The sequence below is a fragment of the Dromiciops gliroides genome, chromosome 3 (assembly GCF_019393635.1).
Source record: "Dromiciops gliroides isolate mDroGli1 chromosome 3, mDroGli1.pri, whole genome shotgun sequence".
NCBI lineage: Eukaryota > Metazoa > Chordata > Mammalia > Microbiotheria > Microbiotheriidae > Dromiciops > Dromiciops gliroides.
Genome location: NC_057863.1, coordinates 518,822,463 through 518,848,017, shown reverse-complemented (window position 1 = coordinate 518,848,017; position 25,555 = coordinate 518,822,463). Strand labels below are relative to the sequence as shown.

Sequence of the window (25,555 nt, the reverse complement as noted above, 5' to 3'; positions counted from 1 at the left end):
AGGTCAGCAGTGTTCTCTGAATGAATCTGAGTTAGTTTCTACACCCTACCAGAAGACAACATTCATCTGAAGTAATAAGATGATCCCTAACACACACACACACACACACACACACACACACACACACAGAGAGAGAGAGAGAGAGAGAGAGAGAGAGAGAGAGAGAGAGAGATTCTAAAACCAAGAGAAAGTGATCATCAGAGTGTGAGAGAGAGAACCTAAGAAAGAATAGAAGATACTGAGACTCAAGAAATATTAAAACAAATAACAAGTTGGATTTGAAAATCTAGGGAACTGTTTTTGTCACTTGAACAAGAGCACTGTGCCTTCTCCCTCAAAAGTTCCCAGACAACTCAAATCCTGGGTGGGCAGAATGAGTACTTTTACACCACAAGTATGTCAAGTTAAAGTCAGGGAATTTTCCAGTTAAAATAGACATAAGAACCAACATATCAACCTCTAAAGGTCATGCATCATTCCCTATTTAAAATTCTCCAGGTACCAGTATGCAGAATGAACAAGTCATTTTTTATTCATTATCATTTTTCCATTTGTAAACAATAGCTAGCATTGAAATATATTGGACAACTACCTTCAAACTCTTTTAAAGAGTGTTAATATGCTTAAATACATTTTTATACAAATATAATTGATTATAATACAGTTGATAACTTTAAAGCATAATATGGATGTAGCATTACATTTAAAAGAAAATAGTAACAAGCATTTTCTATTTTAGATTATAATATTCATATAGAATTCTAGCTGCATTATGTACTAGGCAGGCTTTTGTGGGTTATCTTGGGGAAGTAAGTACAATTATATGGGTAAATATGTTTCTAATTGCAAAGTACTGACAGGCACTTTTAGAGCACAAGTTGAGGATTGTCTGTATAACTTTAAATAGGAATGGATCTATAGGGATGTTACTGTCTCATACAACAATATTTGGCTGAATACTATTTTTGAACAGTCACATCTATATAAGTAATAGTTACCCATATTCAAGAAAAGCATACTTATAATTTAAGCATCTTAAAAACTATTTACATTCATTATCACTTAGATTCCTTTTTTAATAGAGTTATGTTTTATTTTAAAAACCACCTGCTGCTTATACCATATGTACCCATAGAAAGTTGTCACTGGTTCAGAATTAATCCATTAAAAAGCAATTTTATTTCTTTGGAATGCAGATGATTTGAATCTAAAATAGAGATCTTTCTTGGTGCTGGGTTTTTTTTTAAATAACTAAACTATGAAATGAACATGTTAGAAAAATCAGGTGGAAGAAAACACTGTAACAGAAAAACATATTTGATCTTCTCTCCCTATGCATATATGTGTGTATACATGTATACATACATATATTTGTATAGATATTATAGTCTTATATACCTACAGATCTATCTCTGATTTATCTACAGCTATATGTTGAGAGAAAGTTAGAGAGGGGGAGGAGGAGAGAAAAAAAGGGAGAAGAAAAGAGGGGGAAGAGATAGTATATATCCCATATATATGTTTTTATACATGTTCAAGAATTTCACAGAAATATTATGTCACCATGCATATCCAAATACAACCTTTAATAAAGAAATATTATATTCAAAATTTTAAACCATGCCTTTAGAAAAACAAACATTTAATGTTATTCACATATCCCAGTGTTTTTTAGAGGCCAAAGTATTTTGACAAGTTTATATCTTAAATATTACTCACAGTACAGACACTGTGTTGTAACTAATTAAACCGTAAATGTTATGTGTCAAGGGTGAAAATAATCACCAACATTTGATTTCTAGACACTGAATTTAAAACAGACAAAAGGAACTGAGAGGATAATTCTGAATATTATTATATCAGACTATAAAAATTACTTCATAACAACATAAAATGTCTCTAGAGGATAAAGTAACATTGCAGAGCCAAGATTTAAAACATTAAGATTGACCTAAAAGAAAAAAAAGGAAACTCAGAAAACCAAGAATAATATAATTTGATACTGATAAAAATGAGACAATTAAATGAAGGCCCTCCTATAGCTTGAGTTGAGTCAAAGTAGCACTTCCTTCAAAGTGGTAGAATTAACCATTGTAATGAGACAATTTTGTAATTAGCTGTTACAAATGATAAATAAGCATATTACTGAGTCTTGTGAAGGCTAACAATGGTTTAGATTGTAAATGAAAGTCAATGAGGTGTGTACTCATTTTATTAACATTACTATAGCATTCTGTTTCCTAAGTACCTTGCATTATTTAATTTTGTGCAAAGTTTGCTCTACAAACACTGGAGTTTTATTATTTCCATATATATGGTTAAAGATATGAATTTAGATCATCACTTATAGATGTAACTTTGCAGGACATTTAATATCTCATTACAACTTTGAACTTATAAAGTCACAAAATATGACAAGACTTTTACCTGAAAGACACCCAGTGACTGACAGAAACAGAATTAGTTTCCATGATGACCCCATCCTTGGTCACTAGGGTCTTCCTGAGTCCCAGTTTGTGTAATTGTTAGCAGCTTTGACGTTTCTTCATTAAAGTACAGCCTATTAAGAAAGAAGACAGGTTTTAGAAATAAAAGAAACAACTCACCAAAAAAAAAAAAAGAATTAAAACCCAACTAATATTCAAAGGACATACAAAAGGATATGAAACATTAGCATGCTTGGGGTAAGAAAATACTGATAATTAGTTTAAATATTGCAATAATTAGTAGGGTTTCCATTTTCTTGCATTAAATATATAATGCCAAAATTACAAAGAAAATAGTAAAATGAGTTTTTCATATCTCATTTATTTAGATCACTCCCTAGAAGACAATAAAAAAGCATCAGGTTCTTATTTGGGATGATCCTTTCTCATGGGGAATTGGGAGAGCCACACTTAATACATTAGACAAATGATTGGGTTAGAAAAAACTAGGGTAGATGAACCAGATACATTAATATCTGTTTCTCTGATACAGAACATAACTAATGATCAGTTAGTCAAGCACTTTTACACATTGTGCCTGTAGCTCATCTCAACCTCCACAGGGAACTTTCCTCAATTAATTATTAATGTCAACTGCCTTTGTTTTTAAGTTCTGTGATAATCTGTGTTGTGATACAGTTCCCTTGTTTGGTGAGTTATCTTTTTCAGCATCCTACACTGGCCAGACCTGAGGGAAATAAGAATTTTCATGAATATTTAACTTTTTTTGTCTTAAAGTCATGCCTTTTTACAATAAGCAGAGCATAATATTTATTTCATTTGTATAACTGTTTTTTTTTTCCCTCAGCAGGGCTACATTAAAAACAGACATAATATACAAGCCGAACCCTAGAATGACTACAAATATAAGAAAGCTCTATAGTAAATTCCTAAAATAGAAGAAAAATTATGAAGATAAACAGGTTTAGAATTTCCAGGTATGATCTAGATATGATTTACTTAGATAAAAGAGATTAGGGCTAAAACAAAATTATAGTGTGCCTACTATGTTAAAACAATAATTCCTTCTTCATTCACATCTAGTCACTGAAGACATTAAACAAAAAAGATAGGAAAAGATGACATTGCCCTCTGCCTTTTGGAGCTGCATATTTAAAGCAGGCCAGGATTCTATGCTGGGTGACTTGAAACTTACTTATTAATTCTATAAGAAAAATCCATGACTTGATTCATTTTAGACTCACTCTAATTTCTTTTAGACCCTGGGCACAGGAGTCCATCTTAATTTCATGGCTAAGAATCTCTAATGGAGAAGGCAGCTATTAAGATTAAGTCATCATTGATTTATAATTTCCTTTTAAAAAACACACCCCTTTCATTACTCTTCCATAAGAAAACTGTAGATTCTCTCCCCATGTAAATAAATATAGAAGTCTTTGAACAAAAGTCCTCAGAATTAAATGAGGATTGTATATTTAAAGCAATGAAATATTGGTTCGCATCAAAGCTTCTTCTAATGGGCTATAAACTCTTAGGGCAGACATTCTTATATGACATATTAAAGAATCCTAGATCTGGAAAAAATCTAGCTCAATTAATTGATAATGAAAATAAATCCTCAGTGACAACTAGTTTTGCAGTTTCTGGTTGGATACTGCTAATAATGGAGAACTCACCACTTTATGAAACATACTTAATTTTCAGATAGCTCTATGAGACAGTTCTTTATATTGAGTTAAAGTCAGCTTACCTCTAATTTACACCAGATTGTTATTATTCTTTCCCCTGGAGCCAAGTGGCATAAAGACTAGATCATTTCTAAAGACTCTTTTAGTTCTAACATTCTGAATCTCTTCTCTATTCCACTTGACAGACTTTTACATGTTTGAAGAAAGACATCACATAATCCCCTAAGTCTTCATAACTCTAGGTAAAGAGAATGGATTTTCTCCTATCATTTCCATTGTGCCATGGATTCTTTGGGTAGCACTGACTCAGTATGATAAGCCCAGGGACTTGATATATTGTTTGTAAGCAGGAGTTTAAAAATAATTAATAGTGGGACAGCTAGGTGGCTCAATGGATATAGCATCAGCCCTGGATTCAGGAGAACCTGAGTTCAAATCCGACCTCAGACACTTGACACTTACTAGCTGTGAGACCGTAGGTAAGTCACTTAACCCTCATTGCCCCGTAATAATAATGATAACAACAACAATAATAATAATAATAATAGTAATGATAATAATTTTATTTTATATAAAACCTTGATTTGAGATTTTTTAACCTGGTGTGTAAATATACCTCCATACCTTTACACCTTAGAATCCCTAGGTTCTTGCAAGACCTATTTTAAATTAGCACATTACCTGGCAAATAGTAAACACTTGACAAATTGATTGATGTCATGATATTCCCAGTCATTAGTACTGTCTCCTTGCTTGGATTACCTTTTATTCACACGTTATATTCCTTGCATTTGAGAAGTAGTATTATGTAGTAGATAGACTCTGAGCCAGGAAGACCTGAGCTGAAGTATTGTCTATGACCTTACTAGTTATGTGACTTCTCAGTGTCCTAGGCCACTTTTTTTTTGGTGAGGTAATTGGGGTTAAGTGACTTGCCCAGGGTCACACAGCTAGTAAGTGTTAAGTGTCTGAGGTCAGATTTGAACTGAGGTCCTCCTGAATCCAGAACCAGTGCTCTACCCACTGCACCACCTAGCTGCCCCCCGCCCCAGGCAACTCTTGATTACAAGCTACACAGAAGGTACCAACTTGCATTGGTAGAGAGAGTTCCTAACTTGAGAGTTCCCTATGCTCATGGCATAGGACCAGTTCCTATTCTTATACTTGGATACTTATCTATGTATCATATGTAGAATGTAAGCACTATATGGAGAGAAATTATTTCATACATTTTTTTTCTTTTTATCCTTAATGTCTCTCTGAGTATTTGGCATGTAACAGGGGAATAAGAAAAACATGAATCACAATGCTCCATATAATACTTTGCACTTAGTAGGGACTTCATAAATGTTTGTGGAAATGAGTTATAATATCACATGATGTAATGACCCCTGTAATTTAGGAAATTCTATAATTAGTATTTATTAATCCCTCCTAAGTTCAAGGCACTGTGCTGGGTCCTGAGGATACAAGGATAGAAATGAAAGTTTCTGCCCACTAAAGTGCTTAGATTCTGGTGGTCAAGAGCAGGGGATACCTGCTCCATTGTCAAATGGAAATATAAAAGATCCTGGGAAATAGATGACATTGTTTCACTCTGACAGTCCATGGAGCTGCATGGAAATCAAGATCCCATCACAACCAAGACCAATGCTCAAATTCTACTGTTTTCCTTTAAGCAAATTTTAGCATGCAATTGATGTATAGTGTAGATCTTCATCTTGGATGAAAATCTTCAACCCACCAACCCACTTTTCCAGACTTTATTCAAAGCTCTATAAAAACTTTATTCAAAGTCTATAAAAACTCAATCTTGGTGATTGCCTTCTTCCAAACAAGAGAGGCCATTACACTTAACTCTTCTCTTTGTTGTCATTGACATTAACTTACTGTCTATGAGATTGGAATTTTAGAGAGCAAATCATGGAAGACCTAGTTCCCATCTTTGGGTATATTATATTTTAGTGAAGACAACAAGAAAGCATAGCATTTAGCATAGACTCAAGTATACCTTAACTGCTCTAGAAGAGAGAGGTTGTCATGACTAAGGACTAATGATGTTGTGTAAGGCAACAAAGGTGAAACAAGCTATGCCTTTAAGATATTTTAGGAGTTGGACAAAAACAAAACAAATAGAAAAATCTATATGGCCTATTCAAATTCAAGGAGTACTTGGGATCCAACAGCTGAGAGATTGCTGCGGGAGAAATTTTGTTGAAGGGAATAAGCATTTGTATATCACCCAATTTGTTCTAGGCACTGTATTACATGATTTTACAGATGTTATCTCCTCTCCATCCTCATGACAATGCTGGTGTTATTATCTCCATTTTAAACTTAAGGAAACTAAGGAGGGCAAAGGTTCAGAGAGTTGCCTAGGGTCACACATTTAGTATTTGTGACCAGATTTAAAATCAGTTCTTTGTCTCCAAGTCTAGAGCTTTATCCATTTCACCATCAGCTGTCCTAATAGATAATTTTGGAAAATAAGTTTTGTATAGACCATGAAGGGCCTTCAATGTGAAGACTTTATCCTGTAGGCAATGAAGATCAGTTAGAAGTATTTTGTAGCAGCAGTGTAAAATGCAAAAAAAAAAAAAAAGTGGTAATAGAATCTTTGAAATTAGAGCTGGAAGGGACAAAGAATCATATAATACAAAACCTTAATTTTATAGATAAGGAAACTATGGGTATCTCAAAGAAGTCTAGTAATTTTCCCATGGTCATAATTAGGAGTATCAGAGCTAGGATGAAAACCTTTGGGTTTCTTATTCCAAATGCAGGTCCTAAACCAATTAAACTTAATTAAAAAAAAACTATACTGTACCATTTTATTTGGGGAAGGTTAATCTGAGAGGGATATTTAGGATAGGTGGCAACTTAGTAGAAATTAGGAGCAGGAAGAATGGTTAGGAAGCCAAGGAAATAAAGATACAACCATATATGTGACTTAAATATCCAAAGGTATGCTATTTAAATAAAAACAAAAAAAGAACCACATCAGTGTTTTTTTTGTTCCATGGACATAGCTAAGGGAATATTTTTATAATCAAAGACAGATAGAAGTGACCATCAAAGCTAAAATAAATGATTTTTTATTACATGAAACTGAAAACTTTTACATAAATAAAATCATATGATTTGGTGCAACTGGGATAAAACAGGTAGCTGGACCCTGGAACAAAGCTTTAAGAACTCTATTAATGCAATGACCATTTATGATTCCAGAGGACTAATGACAAGATATAATCTCAATTTCCTGAGATACATATATACATACATGCATATATTTATGTATTTATACACAAACACATATACCCATACACATAAGCATACACATAAAGTCAATGAGGGAATTTGTTTTGTTTAACTATAACTGTTAATTACAAGATATTTGTTGTTATTTTCTTTTTAATGAGTTGGAAGTGGGAGAGATAGGAAATAGATTTCTAGTAACTTAAAACACTTTCAAAATGGAGTTTTTTTGGTAGTGGATACAGGTGTGGAAGACTGCATGAACTTTCATTTGAGGTTACTATATTAGTTGTTTTACTTAATGGTTTGTTCTTATATAAGGGCTGTCATGAGATAGTGGTAATTTGGAGATCACTTTAAGGTAAAATTAAAACACAACATCAAAATGTATAAAAATAGCGTAAACTCTATTACTTGCTAAATTTTCAGGGCCTTGTCCTACTTTCAAGAAGTATGTTTCTCCAGCTGTGAATATGCATAAATAAGAAAATTCTCCTCCCAAAACATTATTTTTACTACTCTGAATAAAATTGAGTTGTTATTGTTACTTAAGTTATAGCTATATATTTTACTTTCCTTAGTAGTCTCCTTTATTATAAACATAGATATAGAAATATATCAAAACCAATGCCTTCCCTCACTTTTTTTGGTGGTGGGGTAGGGTAATGAGGGTTAAGTGACTTGCCCAGGGACACATAGCTAGTAAGTGTCAAGTGTCTAAGACCAGATTTTAACTCAGGTCCTCCTGAATCCAGGGCCGGTGCTTTATCCACTGTGCCACCTAGTTGCCCCCCTCACTTTATTTCACTCGAAGACCCCTGTCCAAAAGAGAAAGGAATAGAACTTTATTTGATATTCTTTTCACTTTTCATAAGTAAAAGAGATACATATATATTATATCGACAATGGAAATGTAAATATTGATGCATACATTTTTGTCTGTATATATTTACATACATATATGTTATAACAACTTTCTGCAAAATTTAATGGTGTTTGTTCAATCCCACTAAAATAGCCAATGTCTTACTCAAGGGCTGGTCTTCTTTGCCACCTGTTACATTTTGTTATGAGGAAAGAATTATATTTGAATGTGAAGATGAGAAAAGGGCCTAGTATTTGAACAAAGACTAACCACTATGGAATTTTGCTTAGATATTGTATGAAAAGAATTCCTTATTTTCAGATGTGGAATTTTTCCCCCTGTTCTTGGTCAGACCAGCCACTCTTGTAATTGCAGCTTGGATTAAAAGAACATGAGATACCCACAAATATACTATTAAACAAAATGCATTTTACTCAGCAGCATGGAAAGAATACCCAGCAAAGTTAAAGCATTGGTTTAGTTAGGTACAACTCTGTTTGATTTAGCATTTGACACAGTGACATACTTGGTCAGAAAGCTCTGTTGATTCATACTGTGGCGGGAAATCTGTCAAGGAGAAACATCACCTCTCAACATACTGGGCTTCCACTAGGAAGCTTAAGACCCAATAATAGCATTGCTTTTATTTCTAATTTGGGGAAAACTGGCATATGTGGTAGGGACCTTCTAGTTTTATTAGTTCATGTGTATATTTCTAGCTGTGCAATGGAGCTTACTTCAGTGATTTCCAACTAGACCTGTAGTAGATATTACCAAACTGTCTTTCGTTCTTTGTCGTCTTACCAGTTTAATTCTTAAATGCCCTTGGCATGATATTGCTTGGTTTATGTCTTGCCAATAACTGTTTTTCTTTTGTTTTACCCTCTACTATTTTCCACTTTTTTGTAGGATAAAAAGCCTTATAATCTTCCTCTATTTTCTTCTATAAAGTTTAGAAATTAATTTCTACTTTAAATTGCGACTGACTAATTTTAAGCACTTTTGATCTCATTTGGGCAATTTATATCAGTTAAAAATCTGTATGAGATTGCTATAAATTGTTATCTATCTTTTTATTCATCTATTTTCCATATTTTGGACTCATATATTGTTTTCAGAGGTTAGGATGGGATTGATTTTTGATTGCCCACCATTTTTTTCATTTTTTTTATTCTTCTGGTTTTGCATTTTTTCCATCTTTGCTCTAAGTAGATGGTCTGATGGTATAAAGGCATTTGTTTATGAAAGACTACCTTCAAGTATGTCCTTTCTAGTAAACTAGAAATCATTTGATTTTTGTGCTGGCTTTTGGTACTTGCCATGCATGGTGTCATTCCATTCATTTCTTGAAGAAACTATTCATGATGGACAGCAATATATCTTCTATAACTCTTTGGCCTTTTTCATTCCTCACTTCTGAAATGAATTTTCAAACATATTTTTTCACTGTTCTCACTAATGCCCAGCTTTGCAAGGAATATCAAAGATTACTCTCATGAATATGTCAAAATCCTAAAAGATTTCTGGAAGATACAACAACTTGTTTGTTTGACAATCCTTGGATTATTAATATTGACCAAGGCATAAAACAATGTGATGCATGCTCAACACCCATATTTGTCACTGTCATGGAGGGAAACTTTGGGCATAGACCAAGTGGAGGAGGGTTTGTCCACAGATGAAAAGTTCTTTGAAGAAGGAGGATGAGGATAAGGTGGAGGAGAAGAAGGAGGAGAAGGAAGAGGAGCATTTAAATGTTTGCAAAGTGCTCTGCAAATCCTATTTCATTTTATCTTTTTTTAATATTTAAATTTTTAATAACCATTTTACCTATAGCTTTGGGCTCCAATTTTTATCCCTCCTTCCCTCCATCCCCTCCCCCCTCCCTGAAATGGTAAACAATCAGATATGGGTTATACATATATGATTATGTAAGAAATTACCATATTTGTCATTTTGTACAAGAAAAGTTGATTAAAAGAAAAAAGAAAGAAAGTGAAACGTTTCAGTCTTTTCCATCAATATCAGTTCTTTCTTTGAAAGTGGATAGTATGTTTCAATAGTCCTTTGGGATTGTCTTGGATCATTATATTGTTTTTTTTTAATAGGCAATTGGGGTTAAGTGACTTGCCCAGGGTCACACAGCTAGTAAGTGTCAAGTGTCTGAGGCTATACTTGAACTCAGGTCCTCCTGACTCCAGGGCCAGTGATTTGTCTACTGTACCACCTAGCTGCCCCAGGATCATTATAAGTTAGTAATACTGGGTAGTAAGTGATATAATTCTCCCCATTTTACTAATGAGGAAACTGAGGCAAACAGCAGTTATGTGACTTGCCAATGGTCACACAGCTATCAAGTATACAAGGCTTTTGCCAGATGATAATGTGCTCATTTCATAAAGTTCTATAACTTCATTACCTCCTAAATGTGATTCCTGATTTTTCAGAAGAGTTTAGCCTAACTCTAAGCACATGAGTATAACTAAATGGATGAAGAATGCCTATTCTCTAAACTAGGATTCACCATTAATTGAATGGCTTATAGAACTTTCACATTAGTATAAATATCATATATAGCCACAGTAAGAAGAGAAGAAATAATGCCAAGAATTAACTAGGAGGGGAAGGACAGGTTGAACTGCCTTTGAGATATTTCAGAGTTCTTTTAGAATTTCATGCTTTTCCCTGGAACAAAGCTTTTTTTTTTTTTTCCAATGAGGCAATTGGGGTTAAGTGGCTTGCCCAGGGTCACACAACTAGTAAGTGTTAAGTGTTTGAGGTCAGATTTGAACTCAGGTCCTCCTGAATCCAGGGACAGTGCTCTATCTACTATGCCACCTAGGTGCCCCACAAAGCCTTTTTTAATATCAGTATCATTCCAGTGAATTTGTGTGGCTGCAATTTATAAAAAATTATAATCTCAAGCTATTGACTCTTTTTTCATGACCCTCCTTCATCACTTTCATTTCTCTTTCTGTTTTTCCTCTATCTCTCTTACTTTTCTCTATACCTCTCTTACTTTATCTTCAAAGTCCTTTTTGAGCACTTCTATGGTCTGAGACCAATTCATATTTTTCTTGGAAGCTTTGGATATAGGAGCTTTGGTTTTGTTATCTTCTTCTGAGGGTGTATTTTGATCTTCCTTTTCACTAAAGAAACTCTGTGGTCCGCATCTTTTTCTGTCTTCTCATCTTGCCCCTCTTTTTCTTGATTTTTAACTGTTTAAAGTGGGGCACTATTTCCAGGATGTACTGCCTAAGCTTCAGGAGGTTTAAGGTGGTATTTAAGGAGGGGCAGTTTCTTCATTCACCTGACCTGTTCTCTGGTCTATAATCTCAAATCATTTGAAACTGAAGCTCACCCAGAGCTCATATGCTCTATTGGAGAAAGGAAGAGGTCTACTCAGAATCTTGGCTAGACCCTTGTGATGAAATTATTGGGAGGAGTTGACAAGAGTCATACTGGATGGGGAGACATGAATACACTGTGATTTGTAATTCTGGGTGGAATATCACCAAAAATGAGATTATAGGTCTAATGGAAAATAGAAGTTGTTTGAAACAGAAGAAGGAGAAATAGAATTAGGAATAATATTTGCATCATATACTTCAATATCATTTTTTATTAAATTTTCTAATACTCTTTGTTTTCAGTGAGCTTAGATTCCTTAAGAGTTTAATACTTGGGAGAAGTCAGGTGGTGCAGTGGATAGAGCACCCGCCCTGGAGTCAGGAGGACCTGAGTTCAAATCCATCCTCAGACATTTAACACTTACTAGCTGTGTGACCCTGGGCAATTCACTTAACCCCAATTGCCTCACAAAAAATAAATAACTAATGAGCTAAAAAAAAGAGTTTAATACTTGAACCTCATGAACTATAGATTTTGGAAACTGGAAAAACTGATAAAATGTAATAACCTACAAGGCAATGATAGCTAGCATTTTTATTTCACTTTAGGGTTTGCAAAACGCTTTGCATAAATTATATTGATACTCAAAATAGCCCCATGTAGTAGATATATTTATGATCTTGATTTTATAGATGAAGAAATTGAGACTGAAAGAAGTTAAGGGACTTGCCCAAGGTCTCACAGCTAAGTAATTATCTAAAGAATTGTTTAAATCCTGATCATCCTGACTGTTAAATCTAACACCCTCTATTGTCTCACCTAGCTGCCTACTTCAGAAATAGAACTTTTTCTACTAATAAAGGGGAAGTTAGGGAATATGCTTTGCCACTGTGAACTTTTGTGATGGTTCCATGCTTTGTGCTTCCTAGAGACGAGACCACTAATTGGCATTAAACTTTAGGAATTCTGTAGGTCTGGTGTTTCAGTTCTCTGTTATGGCTTCTGACTTGCCTCAAAATGAATGCATGATGAATGAAACACATTTGGTTACTGTTTACTATGTGAAAACACAAAACTGCTTATTTAGAAAGCATTTACAATTAAACAGTGAAGAAAAAGTGAACAGGAAAATCTTATCACACATGTAAGCCCCTTAATTCTCAAGTAAATGCAATTTTCATTTTTCTTTTCATATGCATATTTGTCTTTCCTATAAGGTACCTTGGGGGCAGAGGCTTGTCAGATACTTATTTATATTTCCTACTAATACAGTGCTATGATTTAAAAAAAAAAATGTTCCGGGATCCCTTGCCCTTGGACTCTCCCTTCTTCTGACTGAAGAGAATGGAACATGGACACTGAACAGCTCCTATTAGATCCTCCCTTTAAGGAAAAGGTTCAGGCCACTATCTAGCTGCTGGACTTAAGCATGGCCCTGCACTGTGAACCCTCTCTACCCCTCCATCAGATTAAAAGCTCCCTGAAGCCCTGTACTGTTTTATGCCTTTCTTTGTATCCCCTAGCCCTCAGCATTTAGCATAGTGCCTGGAACTCTATAGGTGTTTAATAAATGTTTATTGACTGACTGACTCAGTATTTAGTTGAATGAATAATTGCAAGTGAACATGATGCAGAATAAATTAAGACATTCTGACTCTGTCCCTGTTCCTTAATTTTCCTCCCCTCACCTGTCCTCTGCCTTCCAATTATCAGTAAACAATAAACCTCGGGAACATTGCATTTATCGCACTAATATAAGTCCCACAATCTAATGGCAACTCTGTGCTATCACACAGAGATAGATGGTGGCACAGTGGGTAGAGGTCTGGGCCTGAAGTCAGGAGATTTGAGTTCAAATCTAGCCTCAGATACTTACCATTTGTTTTACTCTGGACAAGGCACTTAATTTCTATCTGCTTCTGTTTCCTTAACTGTAAAATGGGTACAATAATAGCACTTATTTTGAAGGGTTGTTGTAAGGATCAAATGACATATTTTTTAAAAGCTACTTAGCCCAGTGCTTGAAATATGGTAGACACTATATAAATGCTTATTCCCTTCTCTCCTCCCTACTCTCATTCTCCCATGGGAAAAAAATAGATCACATCCATTTTTTGTGTATTAGAACAAATACATGCTCTAAGTATTCTTGTTCTCTTCATGCTATTAACTTAAAAAGAAACCTTATGCATCTCTAAGGACTGGGGTGATGTTATTTATAGTTTTCAGGAAAATAGAGTATTATTCACAATGTCAAAGCAGAGTGAGGCACTAGCTTTGATTTTCTAAAAAAAAAAACTAGTTCTCTATATCCATCTCTCTTCAAAAGAAATAAAAAATCAGGAAGGAGTACATATTTCTATGAGCTTTTGAATTTGTGTGGTATTTCTTTGTCTTTTTGAGCCCTTATGGCCTACAAAAAAAGCAAAAGTCCACATCTTTACTTTTCCTGAAAAGCACACTAGATGTGAGACTTTCTCTTTTTTTCCAGGGGATATTTGTGCTACTTTCATTATGATCCCTTCAGCCATTTTTTTTTCTTTTTTAACTTATGTGCCAAAATAAATATGATGGTTTTCAACGTTTAGATTGTTAAATATATAAACTATTTCCATTACTAAAAACAATAGATAATATTGTTACCTCCCTGAACAACTCATCCCAATTTATAACTGAACCATATAAACTTTTGGGCAGATGACACAGAAGAAATGGAGAGTGATATATATATTTTGAGGGTACTTTAATGAGCCATAGCATGCTGGGGTTTGGGGAGAGGAGGAGGTCAGAAGTAGTAATGTTATACAATAAGAAATGTTTGAGCCACCAAGAACTATTTACTATGATGTGCTCTATAGGCAGAATTCCCAGTATGGGAAATCCTTCCATTAACATAGATCACAACCCTTTTCTGACTTAATAGAGAAGTTTTAGGGAATTGCTTTAGGGGGGATAGAAGTTAAATGACTTGAATAAGAATACCAAGCTATTAAATATCAGTGTGTGAAATTAAACTAAGTCTTTCTTATTTTTGAGCTTAACACTCATGTTATGCTGACTCTGAAGGAGGGAGCATGGTAAAATGGAAATGGTTTGGGATTTGGAGTCAGGGGACCTGGGTTCAAATTCCAGAACTATTATTTACTACCTAGGTGATCTTAAGTAAATCACTTCACCTCTATAAAAAGAGGTTGTTCTACTATATCAGGGGTTCTTAACCTGGGATCTATGGATCTGAACATCAATTGCATGAAGTTGGATAAGAAAAGATATTTTTAATTTCTATAACTTCTAACTGAAATTTAGCATTTCTTTTAATTATGATATTTAAAAGAACATTATTCTGGTCAAAGGATAGGAACAGGCAGTTTTCTGATGAAGAAATCAAAGATCTTTATTCTCATATGAAAAAGTGCTCTAAAATACTATTGATTAGAGAGATACAAATTAAAACAACTCTGAGGTACCACCTAACACCTATCAGACTGGCTAATATCACAAAAAAGGAAAACAATAAATGTTGGAGAAGCTGTGAGAAAATTGGAACACTAATGCAATGTTGGTGGAGCTGTGAACTGATCCAACCATTCTGGAGAGCAATTTGGAATTCTGCCCAAAGGGCTATAAAGCTGTGCATACCCTTTGACCCAGCAATACTACTTTTGGGTCTTTTCCCCAAAGAGATCATAAAAAAGGGAAAAGGACCCACATGTACAAAAATATTTATAGCTGCTCTTTATTTGGTGACAAAGAATTGGAAGTTGAGGGGATGCCCATCAATTGGGAAATGGCTAAACAAGTTGTGGTATGTGAATGCAAAGGAATTCTATTGTGCTGTAAGAAATGATGAGCAGGAGGAGTTCAGAGAAACCTGGAAGGACTTGCATGAACTGATGAAGAGTGAGATGAGCAGAACCACTAGAACATTATACACGGTATCATCAACATTATGTGTTAATCAACTGTGACAGACTAGATTCTTCTCACCAATACAATGGTACAAGAAAGTTCCAAAGGACTCACGATGGAAAAGGTCCTCCAAATCCAGAAAAAAAAAAGAATTGTGGAATATGGATGCTGATTAAACCATACTATTTCTTTTGGTTTTTGTGCTGTTGTTTTTCTTTTTTGCTCTGATTCTTCTCTTATAGAATATGTTTAATGTGATATATATATATATATAACCTATATCAGACTACCTGCTGCCTAGGGGAGGGGAGGAGGGAGGGGAGGAAGGGAGAAAAATTTGAAATTGGAAATCTTATATAAACAAATATTGAAAATTATCTCTACATGTAAGTGGAAAATAATAGAATACTTTTATTTTTAATTTTTTTTAAATAAAAGGACATTATTCTGAGAAATGTTGCTTAAGTTTCATCAGACTGCCAAAGAGTTCAAGACACTAAAAAGGCTAAGAACCTTTCTAGGGAAGCCTTTCACAACCCTATTTAATCTCAGTACATAGTTGTTTATGTTTCTCCTCCATTAGACCCTCAATATTAAGGACTATTTTGTTCTTCCTTTCTTTGTGTCTCCAGTGCTAAGCACAGACCTGGGATAGAATAGGTGCTTAATAAATACTAGTTGACTGACTGTGGGGACCAATTTTTAATTAGGGAGTGTTAGCTAGGTGGCTCGCCACAATATTGGGGCAAGGAAGGAGATTGACAACCTCCCTCAAAACAGAACAGGAATTATTTTAAAAAGAACGAACAGAAAAAACAAAACAAAACACAAACAGGATCAGTAGGATTAAGGGAAGGGAAATAAAATGGGGAAAGGGAAATTATACAACCTCAAAAGATACCACCGCCCAGGAATCAGCTGAGAATACGCAGCAGACCTCCTGTAGTTCCAGCGTCCAGCTAGAAAGCCCAATTCTCCTCCCCCAATCCCAGAAAAACCCCACACCAGTCCAGCCAATGGGATGGCCACTCTGACAGTCACATGACTACCCTCACTAGGCTTCCAATCATTATAATTTTGCCAGGCCCATGTAGGCGTAGGCGAGTGGTGATGCTGTGAGGTGCCAGCACCATGGCAATGGCTACAACCAGTGGGTAGAGCACCATGTGGTTTGCAGAGCCCCAGGCCAGTGCGCCTCAAGGCAAAAAAACCTCAAATAACAATTAATTCTTTGCATTCTCCCCCTTGTTTCGTCAAGAAACACAGGCTGTTTCCTCGATGGAACAATAAATAATAAACAGTAAACAATAAATAAATTTAAAAAAAACAGAATATCATAACCAATGCTAACAAACAATATACTAATAACAATATAGGAAAAGGAAAATACATATTACAGATGATGTATACAGTAACAGAAGGAAAAATAAAAAAAATCTTGTCTTAGAAGGAGGGTTGAGATGTCATCAGGGGAACTGGACTCTGGTCTGGATTTTGGCTGTCTCTGGATTCTGGTGGATTTTCATTGATCTTTAGCATAGCATTGTCCAAAAATGTTGAAATTAAACAATGAAAGTTCTTCAAAATATACAAAACAAGTTTAAACTTGATAAATATACAGCATATTGGAGTCCCCCCTTTGTAGGATACTTATATCTATACACAATACAAAATTGAGACAGTTATGATATTACTAACACTTTTTACCACTATATGTCTGGATCGAGGACAAATTTAGTTATGTGTCCATGATAACACCTGAAAATGTTATGGAAATGTTACCATACCACATCTCGTGGAGCATAGACATCTAATAATTGTGCTAGGCCTCAGGTGGTTGGATTCTAACCATGCCACCAGATTGAGTGAAGAAGCCAAGTTAAGTTAAACCAGGTGCATGCATTAGGGCTAACATGACAGCAGAACATTTTTGGAGTGAGAGAGAAAGAAACTGGTCTATGTCCAGCAATTGTGCTCTACATAGCTACTCTCATAAGCAAATTATGGACTTCTTGAATGTATTTGACTATTCTCTCAGCCTCCATCAGAGTATCTTACATGTACCTGTCTCTCCTCCTGTTGTACATATATTCTCTCCAGGGCCTGCAACATGGAGTTGAATCACCTCCATTAAGCTCATTGTAAGAGCAATTAGTCTCTGAAATGGTAAGTTTCCACAAATCATAAATCTCATATTAATTTCACCAAAGACAATTTGATGGTAAAAATGTATGCTACACTGCATAACTTAGGATATACTTGAAATATATATATATAAAATCCCAAACCATACCCAGAGTATACATAGTCACAATGACATACAAATGATAGATAAATATAAATGGCTGATATTATTAAACACTATTACAGAATCTTCATTAAGCAAGTAAACCACATCATCATCTTGTCCATGAATTCTCTACCTAGTACAATGGCAATAACAGATGCTTGAAATGATAAACAATTTATCAAAAGGAAATAAAACATCAGCGAGACTCAATATGTTCATTAATTGCCTTATGAATCAAGAAATAAGGTTCAATAACCCTTTCTAGAAGACAGAACTATGTGCTCTTGGTGGAGACGTTCTTCACCTGTAGGAGGAAAAGCTTGTTTAAGGTAAAAGCTTATAATGCTAGAATTTGGGGTACACCACATTTTTTTAAACTGGTTCCCCAATTCTCTGTAGGCCAAAGTGGCAGGGGTTTCTGAATCATCATTGATTCTTCTAATGCTGTCATAATGACTGTTATGGTAGAAAAAATGGAGTTCTTTAGCATCGACTTTGTCTGTGCTACCAATTTGCCATAGAGGTTCATTCAACTGGTGAATGATTACATTCAGTTGATTATGTTGGGCAAATGCTACAATGGCGTCATTCCCAGCACAAGTACCAGCTTTTTTCAAATCAGCAACATATTCTTCAAAGGGAATATCTACTTCTATAAAAGACCTAAAGTCTTCTTTATGACTGAGCATATAATTAGCAGTTTCTCATCTGTGTTTGAGATGGTCTTTAATTCTTGGAATTGCTGTGGATCGTTATAATCCCAGTTTGACTCCTGGAGAGGCCACTCTGTTAACACTTCCCCAGGGGCCACCAAGGAATTTCCTGCTGTGACAATATCTGCAATTTCACTTGGGGATAGTATAATTTCCATAAGACAAGTGACATTGGCCCAAGTGGGTTGATATGTATTAAATATAGACTTTAACTGCGAAATTACTGACTTCCGATTCTGATCAAACCTAGGTATAAGTTTCTTCCATGCACATAGATACTTTGGACTGAATGGGCTATATAGTTTATGCTGTGCTCCACTGGGGGCTGGAACATTCTGTAGGGGGAGCAGTTTCTGTTGATCTGATTTTAAAGACTGGTCTAAATCTGTTTCTGAACTCAGGTCATCTCCAATAGAGGGACCTGTACTGGTATCCCTTTGAACATGTGGTCTACTATGGTCATATCCCTTCCTCTCTTTACAGCTTTTTTGGAAAAAATACCACACTGCAATAATGACAATAACGAGAATAAAATTTATAGCCATGTGAGCTATAATGATAGTGGTATAGTAAAGTTCGAATTTAGTTGTAATGCTACCAGTAATATTGTATATGTGCTCAGTGGGAAAGATAAACTCTCCCATACCATTGTTCCAAAGATTTTTTTACTGTGTTTGTGAGGAGGAAACTAGCAATGCCATGAATAAGTATTGAGAAGGCCAACAGTTTAAATCAGGACAATATGCTGTCCCAAAATATGCCAATTAGAATATACAAGGGGGGAGCCAAATATTCAATCATGGTGCAGTTCGAAATGAACCGGCTTTTCTCTGACCAGCAAGATAAATGCTAAGGTTTTTTAAGAGCAAGGGAGATTGCCTAAGTGGGCAGTGGGGGAGGGGCAAGAAGGTCCCCCACATTAGCTGGCTCTTGGCCAAATAAGGGGGACGTCGGGTGTGTTAAAGAAATTCCCTAGGTTAATCAACTCCTGGTTGACTCACCAAAAACTGTGGGGACCAATTTTTAATTGGGGAGTGCTAGCTAAGCGGCTCGCCACAATATTGGGGCAAGGAAGGATATTGGCAGCCTCCCTCAAAACAAAACAGGATTTATTTTAACAAGAACAAACTTAAAAAAAAAAACACACAAACAGGATCAGTAGGATCAAGGGAAAGGAAATAAAATGGGGAAAGGGAAATTATAGAATCTCAAAAGATAGCACCGCCCAGGAATCAGCTGAGAATACACAGCAGAGATCCTGTCGTTCCAGCATCCACCTAGAATGCCCAATTCTCCTCCCCCAATCCCCCAAAATCCCCACACCAGCCCCAGCCAATGGGATGGCCGCTCTGACAGTCACATGACTGCCCTCACTAGGCTTCCAATCATTATAATTTTGCCAGGCCCATGTAGGTGATGATGTGAGATGCCAGCACCATGGCAACGGCTACAACCAGTGGTTGGAGCACCTGAAGTTTGTAGAGCTCCAGGACAGTGCACCCCAAGGCATAAAAACCTCAAATAACAATTAATTCTTTACACTGACTCTGTACTAGATGGACTCTAAGAGCCCTTCTACTTCTAAATATATTATCCAAGTTATTTGTGACACATGAAGAAATGTGACCCAATGGTGGGTGAAACTGTATTTTAATGCTAAGAACAAATATTATATCATCAACTATAGTTATTTGCCTTAATACTTTGTTCAGGGAAATCTAAGTACCTCACAATCTTTATCAACATATGCAAAAAGTAGATGAGCTATTTTACTGGAGTATTGTCATTATCTTCAAGAATTAATTGAATTTTGAAGTTAAAGTCAAACAGTATAAAAAACACATATTCTTGTCTGAAATAAAATTACTAAAATAAATTACCACTTCTTTATAAATCATTGAATCATAATCAATTGCCAGATGATTGCAGATTCATTTTCTAGCACTTAAAGGGCAATTATAAAGCATTCTGTGGAACATTCCAAGGTAGAAACACACATACAGATATACACACCAGAATGTATTTATATATCAATTTCAATATACTCCTGAGCATCCACATAGTAATATAAAAGCCCTCATAGACAATGAAAAAAATAAAGTAAAACTTTCTCTTAAACCTAAACTTCTCTTAAGCACATCCTACTGAAGCATATTCCATTCATAACTATGGAATGTTCCCCAGCACATCAGCAAATTAATTTCTCTTAAAAGTAAGAGAAGCAGAAATGTGGCGATAAAAAGAAGAAATCACTGTTCTTCCACAAATAAGCAAAAGTCTGAGTTCAGAAAGAATGCCTTCAAAATACTCAGATCTGAGTCCTCCTTCTAACTGAAGTAGGGTGAAAATAGGGCTAGATATTTCCTCTAAAATGAATATATCTTTGTTTTTTTCCTAGATTGCAAAGGTGGAATAAAAACATTATGAAATTAGTAAACCTAAAAAGCAAAAGTTGAACTACATTTCTGTGTCCTAAAACTTATGGACAAAGCAATTCTTTTGGTAACTAGGAGCTTGCCTTATAATGCAATATACCATAGTGTGGTTTGTAATTTTTTTTTCACTTGAGAACTTTAAAAAGCCTCATCAGGCAGTGAAGCTCAAGTCAACTCAGCAAGCGTTTATTAAGTGCAGTGTGCTAAATATTTGGCATACCAAAAAAATTAAAATAAAATAAAAAATTTGCAAAAGACAGCCCCTACTCTAAAATATTTCAGAGTCTAATGGGGGAGACAACAAGCAAATAGTTAAGGAGAAACAAGATATATACAGGATAAATTGGAGGTAATATTAGAAGGAGATGCTAGAACCAAGGATAGAAAAAGGCTTCTTTTAGAATGTGGGATTTTAGTTGTCATTTGATGAAATCTACAAAATCTAGGAGATGTATATGGGATGGGAGAGATTTACTGATATGGGGGAGAATCAGTGAAAATATCTAAGTCAAGGCATTTTCAAACTGTCATGTTTGAGGAAAAGCAAAAAGGGTAATGTTACTGTATCACTGAGTATATGGAGGAGACTAAAGTGTAATTACACTGGAAAGGAAGGAAGGCCCCAGGTTATAAAGAGCTTTAAATGCCAGAGCATTATATATTTGATCCTAGAGGTAATAGGGAGCCACTGGAATTTATTGAATATATGATGATATGATCAAACCTGAACTTTAAAAAGAACTGTTGATATGAGTGGAGTATAAATTGGAGTGGGGAAAGACTTGCAGCATTGAGACCAATTAGCAGGCAATTGTCCATGGGGACATTGCACCAGAGTTGTAGAATTGTCAGAGGAATTATGGAGGCATAAGTAAGAGAAAAGATGCAAAGGTATTATTGATAGACCTTTACAACTTGTTGGACATGAGTGGATTAAGGGAGAGCAAGGAGTCCAAGATTATACATAGTTTTCAAGGCTAGGTGACTAGGAAGAGAGTGGTACCCTTTCCAGTAAAAGAGAAGTTAGGAAGAAGGGAGCATTTAAGGGAAAAGATAAGTTTAGTTTGGTGCATGTTGAGTTTAAGATATCCAAGAGAAATTAAATATAAGTTGGCCAATAGGTAGTTGGAAATGTGAAACTAAAGGTCAGTAGAGAACCTTGGACTGGATAAATGAATTTTAGTATCACCAGCATAGAATCAAATCAGATAGGTGTTGGGGAAATCACCAAGAAAAACAGTATATAGAGGAAATAGAAGAGGGCCTGGGATAGAGCCTTGGAGAACACTCACAGTTAACATGTGAAAAGTGGATAAAGGCACATCAAAAAGTACTGAGAAGCAAAACGGTCAGATTAGTAGAAGCAGATCCAAGACAGACCCTTGCATGTCACAAAAACCTGGAGAGAAGAGAGTATCAAAGAGAAGATAGTGATCGACAATGCCAAAGTATGCAGAGAGTTCAAGAAGGATAAGTTCTGAAGAAAGCCCATTATATTTGACAACTAAGAAATCACTGATAAAACTTTGGAGAGAGCTGTTTCAGTAGAATGATTAGGTTGGAAGCCAAAGTGCAGAGAGCTGAGAAAAGACTCAGATGAAAGTAAGTGGCGAGACCAATCTCAGACCTTAGGCACAAAAGTCAAGAGATATTGGATGACAGCTAGTAGGGATGAATGGACTAAATGAGGCTTGTTTGTTTTGAATGAGTGAGACATGGGGATCTCTGTAAGCAGTAGGGTAGCAGCCAGTAGTTTGGAAGAGATTGATGATAAATTTGAGAACAGGGAATCTTTGCTGCAAAAGATGGAATGAAATGTGATCACCTGTGCATGTAAAGGAGTTGGCTTTAGCAAGGAGGAGCATCTACATCTTTATATGAGACAGAAGTGAAGAAAAATACTGGTAGGAGGTTTCTGAGTTATGTGAAATAAGGAAGAAGGGAGAAAATACAGTTCTTAATATAGGGTCTCCACTTTTCAGCAAAAGATGGGGTAGGGTTTTCATTTGAGAGAATGGTGGGAGGGAAGATACACTATTTTATGGGAGTACTTTAATGGGAAATTTTATCCCAGTGAATGAAATACTTTAGAATTGAAAAAAAAAATAAAGAGGAGTCACTGTGCCATATTGTATTTTATATTTAGAGTCAGGAAAAGCAGATAGAGTAGTAGGCTGAAATCAGGAAGACCAGAGTTTGAATCCAGCCTTAGATACTGTTTGTTTGACCCTGAGCAAGTCATTTAACCTCTGACTACCTCAATTTCCTCAACTTTAAAATGAGAATAATAAGGGGATGTATCTCTCAGTCTTGCTGTGAGGATCAAATAAGGTAATATTTATAAATCACTTGGCATAGAGCCTGGCACATATTAGGCACTTAAAATACTTGTTCTCTTTCCCTTACTTTGTACCTTATGTCAATTATATGACTGTGAAAATGAAATCTGCTGTATAAAACTGTTTAGGAAAGTCTTTATGTTTACTTCTCAGATTTTAAAATCAAGTATGCCGACAATGCAGGCATTTAAAATTCTCACAAAAATTGATTATAGTGATCAGAAAGTAGGTGCATAATTTAGTAGCTTCTGATGGCTCGTTGGTCACCGTAATATTTGAATCCTCCTATTTTTTTCATATCTCAAAAATTATATAATCAAAAAATCTCAGAGTTGGATGGGACCTAAGAAACCATTAAGTGCAAATGGTATCTAAAAAACGAAGCCCTCTATGTGACTAAAAATGTCTCACCTCTACTGTGTATTTCTTTTGTATCATTTGTTGAAGGCCAGCTGCTCTTCCCAACTTCACCTTCTTAGGTAGTACTGTCATTTCTTCATAAAGTATACTGGATACTGAGATTGTAGAATCTACATGTAGTAGGTTCACTTCTGTTGTTGATGAGAATAGATCATCATAGAAACATAACAAATTTGTTCTACTTCTGCCCTATTTGTTGTCATTTCAATTTCTCTAACAAATGCTCCCAGGATGATTCAGCTTAGCCAGGTCTCCCTCTGAGCTTGCAATTTGCTTGTTTTCCCTTCACTTACTTTTTATTGATTTGTAAGATAATAATATTGTTTTCTTCTGTCCCTTTTCAATAATAAATTTATGAATGTGCTCATTAATAATCTCATCTTTATTTTGGTTTTGTTTTGGTTTCTTGGTGAGGCAATTGGGGTTAAGAAACTTGCCTAGGGTCACAAAGCTAGTAAGTGTAAAGTGTCTGAGGTCAGATTTGAACTCAGGTACTCCTGAATCCAGGACCAGTGCTCTATCCACTGCGCCACCTAGCTTCCCCAATAATCTCATCTTTTAAAGGTAGAAAAAATAACAATATGAAATTGCTTTTCTAGACTGATGTTGACAAGCAAAGAAAATGTGGTTGTTGAAATGGAAATTACAGAAATCTTAGGGGCCAATAAGGAACATAGATTTCAAGATAAAAGGGAAGAAATTTAGGCAGGCATAGTCTTACACACGTGGATTTTGGAAATAAATGTTGCAAAAGGCTTAGCAAATGGTTTAGCCAAAGGATGAGTAGGATTTTATGGTCTAATGTTTTTCAGGGTAAGGCAATCTATGAAAAATGAGAATATAAGAATGAAATTCTGAAAAAAAAACAATTAGAAAAATTATTCCAATGAGGATGAGACTGGGAAGTTGACAAAATAGATGGATATGGATGAAGTCACTAAGGAAAATAGAAAGAATCACATATATATATATATGTGTGTGTGTGTGTGTGTGTGTATACACACATATACATGTGTGTATGTAAATAAATATGTATGTATATATGTGTGTATGGATAGACAGACAGATATGATGAATAATGAACACTGCTTAAGGTGTATGAGATGAAAATGATGAATTAGGGTAAGAAGATTGAACTACTCCTTATTTTGATTCTTTTTTTAGAAGGATAATAATTTTGGGGCTAGTAAGAAAAGAAGCAAAATAATTAGTAGGAAGTGAGAAGATAATCAGATAACATTGACTAGTTTTAATCAGTTGAAATTTCCCAAGAAATGATGGCTGAATCAATATCTCTGCTCTTGTGTATTTCTTATTTTTCATTCTCTAGCTTATTTTAATGGGTTGGGTAGGAGCTGCGGTAAAAACATGTGGTGCTTTCTTCTTATCTTCATCCTTTCTTCTGTTTGATATTGATTTTGACCTTTACTTTAAACAGTCAATGATCTGAGTGCACACAGATAGCTGATTCTGAAATGACTCCCACATCATTACTCTAATTTTTATACTAGTGCTTAAAGGATGACATTTGTATGCTGTGTGCTATAAAAGAGATCAAACACACTTATTTTAAGAGAAATACTGGGAAGACAGAACTTAATAGGAATTTATTGCTAAGGAAATGAAAATCTAAACACAAAATAAAATACTGAGGAAAGAAAAATATTCATTAAAAAATTAAATGTATGTAGTTCCTTCCTTAGAAGATGTCCTGTGTTTTATTTGTCTTTATGATAGGGAAACACACAAATTTATATTTCCTACAATTTTACAAGTGGAGAAAGATTGACTAAAAGTGACTTAACTATATTATACAGAAAGTAAGATACTGAGAAAAATATTC

General features: G+C 35.1%; 1 protein-coding gene across 1 annotated transcript in view; it reads right to left on the bottom strand.

Moving 5' to 3' along the window:
- The window catches only part of CNTN5 (contactin 5), a 1,623,595-nt gene that overhangs the window by 874,068 nt on the left and 723,972 nt on the right, over nt 1-25,555 (bottom strand). The window contains 1 exon segment of the mRNA XM_043997073.1: nt 2,428-2,560. Coding sequence (XP_043853008.1) covers nt 2,428-2,482 — 55 coding nt within the window. The 5' untranslated portion in view covers nt 2,483-2,560.